The sequence below is a fragment of the Arvicola amphibius genome, chromosome X, assembly GCF_903992535.2.
Source record: "Arvicola amphibius chromosome X, mArvAmp1.2, whole genome shotgun sequence".
Taxonomy (NCBI): Eukaryota; Metazoa; Chordata; class Mammalia; order Rodentia; family Cricetidae; genus Arvicola; species Arvicola amphibius.
In genome coordinates this window covers 55,269,605-55,280,960 of record NC_052065.1, presented here as the reverse complement: position 1 = coordinate 55,280,960, position 11,356 = coordinate 55,269,605, and the positions used below count along the sequence as shown (strand labels likewise).

Here is an 11,356-nt window from a genome sequence, read left to right as displayed (position 1 = left end):
TGTCAAGAGACTTGACCCTAGAGGGGTTCCCAGGTTTCCAGGGAGACGCCCCCAGTTAGTTCCTTGGGCAGCTGAGGAGAGGGAGCCTGAAAAGGCCAGTTCCTATAGCCATACTGATGAATTTCTTGCATATCACCATAGAACCTCCACCTGACGATAGATGAAGAAAATGACAGAGCCCCACCTTGGAGCACCGGACTGAGCTCCCAAGGTCCTGATGAGGAGCAGAAGGAGAGAGAACATGAGAAAGAAAGTCAGGACCGTGAGGGAACCTCCAGCTGGCGACAGATGGGGAAGGTGACTGAGCCCCACATTGGAGCACTGGACTGAGCTCCCAAGGTCCCGATGAGGAGCAGAAGGAGCGAGAACATGAGGGAGAAAGTCAGGAACGAGAGGGGTGCGTTCACTCATGGAGACGGTGGGACAGAACTAATGGGAGATCACCAACTCCAGTTGGAATGGGACTGATGGATCATGCGACCAAACCCGTCTCTCTGAGTGTGGCCAACAGCGGGGGCTGACTGAGAAGCAAAGGACAATGGCTCTGGGCTCTGATTCTTCTTCATGGACGGGCTCTGTGGGAGCCTTCTCAGCTTGGTCGATCACCTTCCTGGACCTGGGGGGAGTTGGGAGGACCTTGGTCTTAGCATAGAGTGGGGAACCCTGATGGCTCCTTGGCCTTGAGAGGGAGGGAGGGGAGGTATGGGTGGAGGGGAGGGGAGGGAAGGGGGAGAAGGAGGGGAGAGAAAGGGGAGAAGGAGGGGAGGGAGGGGGGAGGAGGAGGGAAGGAGATGGAAATTTTTAAATATAAAAAAAAATAAACCATGAGGAAAAAAAAAAATAAAAAAAAAAATAAAATAAAAAAAAAATAAAAAAAAAAAATAAAAAAAAAAAAAAAAAAAAAAATTAAATTAGTACAGGGGCCGGCACTAAGGAAGAAGCAGCTTTCATTAGCTTTAGCTTTATTTATTTATTTTTAATTAAGCACATACATAGTCACAAAGGATTTGCAAAGGTTTGTAGTTTCAAACACTTGAAAAATTATCCCCATCAAAATATACTTAAGTACAAAAACCAGCTAACACCCAATAATCAGAGTCAGCAAACTCTGAACCCTTAATTTGACAGCTCTCTCATGTGAACAGATCATCTGAGTAGAGCTTGGAGCTCCAGAACTTCATAATTCACTCCTACTGGTTGTCAAGCAGTACAGTTTTGAAAGCAGGTGCTGTGTAAAGACGAAGGGTTTCCCTCAACTGTAACCTGTTTCAAATACATTCCAGGGTAGTACACTGTTCCAAAGTCCAACAGCAATATTCAGTCTTGGGGAGAGTTTCAGTGTTCCATATAAACAAGCACACATGAATAAAAATCAGGATTTTTTCTTTTTTTTTTCTTTTTTCTTTTTTTTTGCAGTTTGTGAACTATTTCGACAGGAAAATGGTTAAATATAACACCATAAAACACTTTAAGCACACTTTAGAAGAGCACCGTAATGAGAACTATTACACGTAATATATTACTATGATATCTAAAACATTAACAAATATAAATATGTAATACAATTATTGAGAATTACATTGAATCATAAATAATGGGGGTTCTTAGAAAAGGGATGACAATTCAGAATAGAAACCCTGTGTCATTTCCGTACTTTGTAAACACTTTACCTCTTTCAAATTTTGTCCTTTGATATCTTATCTGCTGCTCTCTTCAGAGCAGAAGTGCTAAAAATTCTGAGAAACCTACTTGAGAGACTAAGTCAAAAGTAGTCATTCAACTATTACTTGGCTTGTGCTTCTTTTGTTCGGTTATCTAGAATTCAGCTGGTGTCTCAGCTTTACTCTGGAAAACTCTTTCCTCTCAGCAGCATTCTGTATAACCAAGTTGTAAGTAATCTACACAGGCAGTAGACGCTTCTCTTTTTTCCCAATGAGATCCATCAAGTAGTCTTTTCTTAAACATCTGCATAACAGTCTTAGCTGTGTACAAGTCAGCACTTCAAGGGGAGCACAGCAACAACAATTTAACAATCACAGTAGTAACATTTACAATTAGAGTAATAGTAACAGCAATAAATCACAAGGTAAGTAACAAGAAAATGAACCTATTAACAATAATACCTGTTATTACAGATAACTCTTAAAATAGCCCAATAAGGAAGTAGGTATTATTATCCACCTTTTATAGATGAGGAAACTGGGGAACACTAAGGCCACATGACTTTCCTAAGGTCACACAAATAGTTGACGCAAGAACAAAAACATCGTTGTCCCATTATTCTGAGTCCCAGGCTTGTTTCCATTGTAGATACTTCTCACCTTACATCAAAATCAAAGCACCAAGTGCTTTTACTTATATAGATGCTGTATTGATCACACATATTGAATATATGCTAGATTTCTTTCACGAACGGGTTTCTTGAAGCCATTCATTCTCTGCTAAAGTAAATCAATTAGACCACCAAAGTCTCATATCTAAGGTAAAGTCTGTGGCCATGAATAAACTTGTCTTCTACATAAAGTTAGTTAAATCAGTTCACAGCAATATAGTTCTTAAATTTATAAGCAGATACTAATGCCTACATTTATAATCAGATACTAAATTATAACTATTCACAAAGAAAATCTAAGCAAACAATTTAGAGGAATGCTCAGATCTCAAGGAAACTGTTAGACTTTTCTCAATATCCTTGCGCATGGTGCCCTCTGATGGATTTTCTAAACCAACGTAATACACAAGAACAAGAATCTTCACTCCTGTTCACTCTCTTTTTAGGTAGGAAGGGAAACTCTGTGGCAAAAAGGAAGAAACTGAAAGAGGGAGATCTGTGTACAGGGAAAACAAGAAAAGGAATAATGAATTAGCATTAGACTTAGATCAACACCAAGGAGAGGAGGGAGGGAAGGAAGGAAGGGGAGAAGGGGAAAGGAGAGGAAGAGAGGGAGAGAGGGGGGAGGAGGAAGAAAGAGAGGGAAGGTGGGAGAGAGAAAGCAAAGCAGGGGAAGCAAACAGAAAGAAAGACTAGAGTCTACAATGGAATAAAGCACCGGAAATGAGGAGGCTTCAATTAGTGAAGAGATGATGAGCCTCAGCACAGGAAGTTCTTAACCTCTGGTTAAGGCAGCAACCAAAAATCAAGATTAAATATCCTAGGACAAACAAATATGGAAAAGTGAGCACCTGGGTGAAATGTTGAAAGGAGAGAGAAGCAGTGTTGTAGACTATGAGGGTACTTCTGAAAGGGAGTGTATAACACCGTGTGGGTGAGACTGAAATAATCACCGAAGGAGAATGTAGAATATCAATTAAAGTGAATTGGGTTGTAATGGGTATATGAGAAATGGAAATAAAATGAAAGCCACTCATAAGTGATAACTTGATGCAGTTAGAGAAAAGCATAGAAAAAGCAAAGGAATGGAATTAGCACATGAGAGCACAAATTTGATTATGAATCTGTACAATTTTCACAGGGAGATAGACAACATCAAAAAAATCAAATCAAACAAAGTAAAGCACCAACTGTAAAGAAATGCTGATTCCAGAGGCAAAAAGTTGCCACAATCTCAGAGCCTCCAAGACTTCACTTTAAGGCATGAAATCTTGTCTAGGCTCATTTAGCATGAAAATTACAGGTAGAAATAAGTGAGAGCACCAGGCAGGTGGATAGCATGAGAGGTAACAAGGAGCAATATATACATGCTTATACCTGTGTGAACATAAAAGTGTATGCATGTGTGTGCATGTATGCACTTGATTATGTCATGTTAAGATGCAAGAAAGTGGAGATGCTCATCTGCTTGTTGTGAAAGTATTAGGAGAAAGGTATGACCATCAGTCAGTTAATAGTCAATTCAGATGGCCAGTTTTGACAGAAAAGTTCAACAAATTCATCAGAGATCACATATGCCTGTATACACTAGTTCAGTTAGCTCAAACAAAGTCCAAGTAATCCCTCCAGATAAAGTCCACAGTAATCTACAAGATGAGATATCTGAAGTTGGGGAAATCAGTCTAACGTCAAAGATCTGTAGACTGGTTGTACAGAGTCACATATACAAAGATGGGGTAATAGGAGTCCAGAATCGCTCAGCAGTATTTTTTGTTCCTTACCATGAGTATTTGCCTCAGACTAAGTTGATGCGGAAAGTCATTATATGACAGCACCAAGTCGGTGCACAAGTGCAGTGGAGAAAAAGGTGTTCCCAACAGTAGAGAGGGACTGGCAAGTGGTCTTCCTAGTAACGCTTTACACGGACCTCTCTCAATCACAGTTCCTCCATCTCACTATCACTGCTAGCGATAATCAAAGGTCAAAGCTGGAGGCAAGGAAAGACTCTTATTCACGATCTCTAGTTCTCGCAAGTTCGTCTGCAAAGGTACGTAAGGTAAGTAACAACGAATTCCTTCAGGGTCTGGCCAGTCAGTTCTCCACATTATGGCACAGTGAACTTATCAAGTAGAGTTCTGACGCCAGAACTAAGACTGTGAGGATGCACATGATAGTAAAACACTGTACTCAACATCTAAGTTAAAGGTTATGCCATCGCTGACTGAATTGTCTGTGCGAAGGTACTCATTAAGTAAGGTTCTGATGGATCAGACAGGTGCCCAACTTAGTGACTGCTAGTCTGCACGTGAATGCAAAAGTAAGCATCCTGGGTGGAGGGCCCCGCGGCCCCCGCCGCCGCCGCTGCCACCTCTTCCTCTAGGGACGGATCTGGATCTTCCCAATCCCCCTGAACAGAACCCTGGGAATTATCCCCTGTAGCCAAACTAGGATCCTCAAATACCGGGGCCTCTGGAACAGCTAGGGGAACTCGTAGCAGTGAAGATGTCTTGAGTTCCCGAAGCTCATGACTCTCGGGTGCCTTTATTTTCTGAACCTTGGAGCCCTTACACAAAAACAGTGATTGCACTCTGAAAGATGTTACGGATCTTAGTTTGGCACGGAAGCTCCTGTTGAGCCAGCAGTAGATGAAAGGATTGTAGCAGGTGCTGCTCATTGCAAGCCAGTGAAAGGCATAAAAAAGCACGTTATTTTTTTCTATGCCTGCATTGGATATGAGAACCACATAGAAATTAAGTGGAAACCAACAAACTGCAAAGACCAACACAATAAGTATCAGCATCCGGATGCTCTTCTTCCGCTTCTGGTAGTGTGCCATCATTTGACGAGCAGATTCATCGCCAATAGCATTTTGAATCCACAGCCTCTTTCCTAGGTGAGAATAGGTTACAACAATCACCATAAGTGGCAGAATGTACAGCAAGATAAATGTACCAAGGTCCACATATTTCGAAACCAGCTGGCTGGGTTCAGGAAAGTTAGGGAGGCAGTAGGTCATGGCAACACCATCTCTGGAGGAAAACAGAAAAGAAAAAGTTAAGATAACTGAAAGGATCCCAGAAAGCTTCTAGGAGCTACTTTACACAGGATGTCCATAAGAAATCCCAGTCCCTTGATAGTTTCTGTCTTAATTTCTTCAGTTTTGAAATTAAGGGGTTGCACTAAAGTGTTATCTCTGGTGGACCTAGTCTAGGTATAGAACAATCTGAACACAATGAGATTCTTCATTACTAGTAACCTTAACTTGATGGCCCATCCTCTTGGTTCCATTAACACATTAGAATTAGAAAATGACACCATATGTTCTATTCAGGAAAATGGGGGAATGGATGAAAACAAAGATAAGAACATTGCAAATGTCCACTTTCTGGGAGTCTCTAGAAAGAAAAAGGTGAAATTGCACATTATGTCTGACTTACTCGTTCATGAATATGAATAGATTCTGGTAAATCCCATGAGGAAGAGCAAGGAATATAGCAATACTCCAGATCACGGCAACCAGCAGTAAGCTTTGGTGGTATGTTAGCCTTGCTTTCATTGGGTACAGAATTACCTACAAAAGACCAAAAACACCCTTCCTGAATCAGCCAAGATCAGTGTGGTTTGCATAATCAGACACAGGTTGATGAGTTTCTGCTTGGATTAAAGAGAGATGCATAAAACGCAAGTACAGGGCTGAAACTCTGAAATTCACAATGCTATCTACTTGTAGGAGTATGACAGTGGGGAGAAGTGTCAGAAGCAGTCCACAAACATATTCTAGTTTCAAATACAGCTCCGCCTTGTAGATTTCTGCAAGATGTCTAGTGTTCCTGACTATTTCCCACCCTCTGCTCTTGTATTCAAAAGTGCCCTCAAAGTGGTCTTACCCGGTGCCGGTCTATGGCAACAGCCATCAGTGTAAGAGTTGAAACATGGAGGGAGCAGTACTCAGCGAAGCTACTGACATGACACACGACCCTACCAAACACCCACTGTTCAGCCAGAAGACGAGTCTAAGGGACAAAAGCAAGGAAAAGGTGTAGGTTATTTGTTCAAATGTTATCCTCAAGCACTGCAGAGAAGCTAGAGTCTAGATGGAGGCCCCAAATATGTATATTCCCTTTTGCTTTCATAGTCCCATCACCCACCCTTAAAATGTAACAGCATCTTTTTTATGTGCTAAAACCAGCTCTCTATACATCACTCACCATAGCAAATGGACTGTTGAGAAGGATTATCAAAATGTCAGATATTGCCAGATTGAGGATGAGAAGGCCCGTTGATTTTTTGATTTCATTGTGCTTGAGAAAAACTTGGCATACCAGGTAGTTGCCAAAGAGAGAGATCATTATGATGACAACATATGCTAAAGTCAGCACAACCTTAGCAATGATGTGGACATTGTTCCCTAACCATTTCCTGACTGATTCTGTTGGCCATTCCCATTCTGCAGTTGAGTTGGTTCCATTCAGACTTGTGTGACTGCAATTTTGATCCTCGATGGGTGGAAACGAACTGACATTTTGTCGGAACCAATCAATTATACTTTCCATTTGTGACAGCAAAGAAATGTTCATTTTTGTTTAGGGAGAAGAATTAAACAGGTCCCAAGAGACCAGAAAGGATATAGATGATGAAGTCCTTTTCCAAATCCTCACAAACAGAAACACCTGGTTCCACCTAAAATGGAAATGATGAAAGACTTTAGCATTTTATAGAATAGAGAGCCCAAAGAAGCCAAGATCTAAGGTGTTTACCTTTTCATAAGAGGAGAGAAGCCAGCAGGCTTGCTAATCAACCCACTTTCATTGAAATAATGGGATGCTATGAAGTCAATTAAATCACCCATATAGAATGATACATATACTACCTTGTTTTATTACCATGATAGTGTATAAATCTTGCCTAAAACAGTCACTGCCTTCTAATATATTCTATTAATTAATTGATTAGTAATAAATGTATAATAAGAGTTGTGTTATTGAGGTCTAGCAAAATAGGTAACTCTAGATAATTGCCATAGATTTGTAGGGTTATGGGAGTCTGAACTTTCTACCCTGCCTTGTGAAAGCAAAGACAGGTCTTTGACTGCTCTGACTTGTACTGAGAATTTTATATAAATAAAAAGATCAAGCCAGAAGAAATGGGCTTCCAAAGACGTGATTAGTCTCCAACTGCAGGAGCTGACAACTATTTAAGAATGTGCATGTTTACATCCATGTAAAAGGCATCCATGTAAAAGGCTAGGATGTCAGAGACTGTAAACATAAAGGCAAGATTTTGTTTACATGTCTATACTACCCACTCCTGTTGCTAACTTGCAGTATGACTGTGCAAATAACAAAAATTAGTTAGATATTTCTAAATTTTAGAAAGACCTGGAATGTTTCAACATAAAGAAATGGAAAATTTGTGAGATAAAATGGATGCCAATTACACAGTCCAGTAATTTCACATTGTATACATTTGTCAAAATGTAGTAATATACCCATAAATATGCATAGTCATTGCATCAAGCAAAAATAAAACTACAGACTTAAAAGCATTTTTTTTGCCTTGGTTTCTCCAACTACCTAGTGGCAATTATATATACTTCATAAGCCAATGGAATAGATTAAATTAGCATGCATGAAAGAAAATGTCTACAATTCATACACCTTCTTCAAGATGGAAAAATCTCTGGGTTTTCTTAAACTGGAGAGCTACTTTTTGTTATTATTCTTAAACAAATAAGGTCTGGCCATAAGGGAGAAAATGGTACAGTGTGTGTTTGTGTGTGTGTGTGTGTGTGTGTGTGTGTGAACTCATATGTAACATGACTATATTTCCACAATTGCAGACTTGTATAGTATGCATTTTCCAAACACCACCTTGTGTGTTTGTGTGGTATGTTTGCATGCTGTGTGTTTATGTGATGAGTTTCTCTGCTATGCATGCTCTTGCTTTGTATGCTTTGTTGAATGCATCTGGTATATGTTTGTGTAGAACAAATAATGTATTGCTGTCTGTGATATTGGTAATATGGGGAAGGAGACACAGATCTTCCTTCTTTTTTCCTTTCTGCTTCCCACCTCTTTCTGTCTCCTCTACCCCACAAAATTTACTATGGAAAATTGGTGATGCAGCTGAGTGACACTTAGCATGCCTGAAGAAAATGGATTCCATACTCAACCCTCCACAATTAAATAAATCCCAAATAATATTTTAGCAGGCAGAGTGTTCCCTGTATTTTTTCCCAGTACAGGTGATACTAAGTCAGAAGGATTACATGTTTGAGGACAGGCTGGGCTATTAACAATCAGTTCCCCGTGGAGATGCTTAGTGGAAGCCTGTCTTTTAAAAAAAAATGTGGTATGGGGGTAAACAAGGAGCATACTTATGCTAAGGTTAAGGGTCCCTATTAACCACATATATTCCCTAAATGTCCCTTCTGACTGGGGGCAGTCAGGCTATGGTGGGTGACTCCTCTAAGCAAGGGCTATTCCAACATAGCATCTAAATGAGTCAGGCACTGTGCCTTAAAGGTTTGAGTCTCCTTATTTTCAGGGCAGTATGGGGGGGGGAGCTCCAAGCAGTTTCTGGCATTTTCTAGACAATCAAGTGGGTAAGGGATTTAAAAAAATAGGTAGGAACTACTTCTTCCCATCAAGATTTCTCTTTAGCCAAATGGTCAGAAGGGGGCAGTGGAGAGGAATATATAATTTCATTCCAAGCCCCTTCCTCAAATTTCAGGAGGGTGGGGCTGTAAGGAATTGCGTCATCATGAGACCTCTTAGACTCCTAAGGGTGGTTGCTATTGGTGACCACCCCTCAACCTCCAGCAACACCCTGGAGACTGATTCTATAGTTCTAATTACAGGAATTTGTTCTTTTCTGTACTGCGGGTAGAAAGGATGGTGAACACTGATTCATCTCTGCCCTATGCTGGGGCCCCTCCCCAGTTATGGATCAAATGATTCCAACGAGTGAAGGGTTCCTGTGGGAGAAGACTTAAGTCTCTACAGCAGTCTTTTATAGCCCACCTTTTCCATGGAGAGAGAGGTGGCAGGAAGGGTGAGGAGTCTGGGGAGGGGGAATAAGACCCTTGCATCTCTGAAACTGGCAGTAGCGAGCTCAAGCTTACAGTTTAAGTGTACTTTGGCGCGCAAGAAACAACAACAACAACAACAACAACAACATTTCATTGTAAAAGCGTGACCGTGTGGGGGGCTAAAACACCCAGATTTCCGAGAATGGGATGGGATGCAGTAAATAGAAAGGAGGGCTTTCCAGGTGGTTTTGGAGCAGAAATCCTCACTTTTTCAGGAGTTCCAGGATCCCTGCTGATAGAAACAGACAAAAACAGGAGGGAAATTCTAAGAAATCACCCAGAGCTCTTAAGAATTCAGTATTTTGCGCTTGCGGATAACCTGTGGAAGAAATGCATCCTGAAAAAAAGCAAACGAACAAGCAAACAGGTTGAGGACTCGGGGCTGTGGGCGCGTGGACTTGGGGATGCCATGTCCCTATATCCTTCCATTATATGGGCAGTCTGCCCATTCCCCTGTTTACTTGGTGTCAGTCTCAGCGACAGCAGCTCACCCCCAGATATCTCCAGTCTTTCCTGGAAAGGTTGAGACTTACCTTAGAACGCTCTATCCGGAGAAGGACTGGAAAGCTAGGATCCTACCAGCCTCAGTGTGCTGGTTAGGCAGAGGAGAGATGAAAACGGACTAGCGGACTAGCCGCCAGTCCGTCCAGGTCCCAGCGCACTTCAGAGCCTGAGGTGTCTCTGGCTCTGCGCACACAGCCTACTGCTGCAGGCAAGGAGTCGTGCGCACTCCCCCGCGCGTCACTGGGACTGGATAGTGACCCTCAGCAATAGGGGGCGGGGCCCCGCGAGGGTTGGCAGAGCTTTGCGCGAGACTTTGCCTGTACCACGAGATGCTGTCTAGGTCCGCAACACACGGGGAGGGTAACGGGGGGTGTCACATGGAGGGGGGGGGCACAGGTAGCCTCTGCTGCTAGATCAGAGCTAGTTCCTTTTTTACACTTTCACTGTGTAACTGCGGCTCTCGTCTTCCCTACCAAGCACTCTGGGGGCTAGATCAGACAGTACGTCTGAATTTGGGGAGTGGTTGCTGATGATGGGGTAAATTCCTCTTTTAAAAAAACAAAAATACTCCTCGCTCATCTAAATATGCCCATTTCAGTTTCTCAACCAGAACATAATTAACATACACCTCTCTACTGAAGTTCTTCCATATCTAACCTGCTTCTTCCCACCTCCCCAAGGTAACTTGGTCTTCAGATTTTTTTTTTTTTTTTGGACCTGCCTGAAGCCATAGCCAAGCAAACACTATGGAGCCTTCAGAAGCGCAGAATCTTTGAATCTGGAGATGGAAGGTGGCAGGTGAATGGGAAAAATAGAGACTTCTTTAGAAGCTGCCTCTGAGTGTTCCTTGAACGGTCACAAACATTTGTGATATAAGAACTAACCAGGAGCATTTGCAAATTCAGCGTGGTGAATATTTTCCGCGGTTCCATTTATTTTTTTATTCAAAAAAAAAAAAAAAGGAAAGCAGAGAGGGAAACACAAGAAAAATGAGAAGAGAGACGCAGGAGGTTCCTGGCATAAAATTCCCGCTTAAACGTAACGTTATTTGAATCTCTTGAGGTTTGGCTATTTTATTTCTAGAAAACTCCTTTCTGCCCTTTTGTGTATGTATATTCAACTAGATAAAATAGCCTCGGACTACAGTTGTAATTCGCGGACCGGATTTCTCATTTCCTCCATGATCCCTCTTCCGAATTTTCTCGAAGGGATATGTAAACAATCAAGGCTCTTTCGTGCAGTGACTCACTGAGTCCCCCTGGGTAGAACAGAGATGCCCTTATCTTTGCACATATGATTTTTCACTCCGTGCTATGCAGCCTCTCCAGGTTTCTGTAAAGCTCAGTCTTTCTTTCAGGTAGTGTGAAAATCCCATTCCCCCCACCCCCTTTCCAGCATATTTCCCACCAAACAGTGCAGGAGTAATTCCA

The 11,356-nt window shown here is 41.8% G+C and overlaps 1 protein-coding gene across 1 annotated transcript; it reads right to left on the bottom strand.

Annotated features, from left to right (window-relative positions):
- Positions 1–4,616: 4,616 nt before the first annotated feature.
- On the bottom strand, positions 4,617–6,909 carry LOC119804278 (probable G-protein coupled receptor 83). Its single transcript, XM_038315747.1, has 4 exons — positions 6,541–6,909; positions 6,220–6,345; positions 5,770–5,903; positions 4,617–5,361 (listed from the first exon to the last, which is right to left on the bottom strand). The coding sequence occupies exons 1-4, from the start codon at positions 6,907–6,909 to the stop codon at positions 4,617–4,619; spliced, it is 1,374 nt and encodes a 457-aa protein (XP_038171675.1).
- Between the last annotated feature and the right edge of the window lie 4,447 nt (positions 6,910–11,356).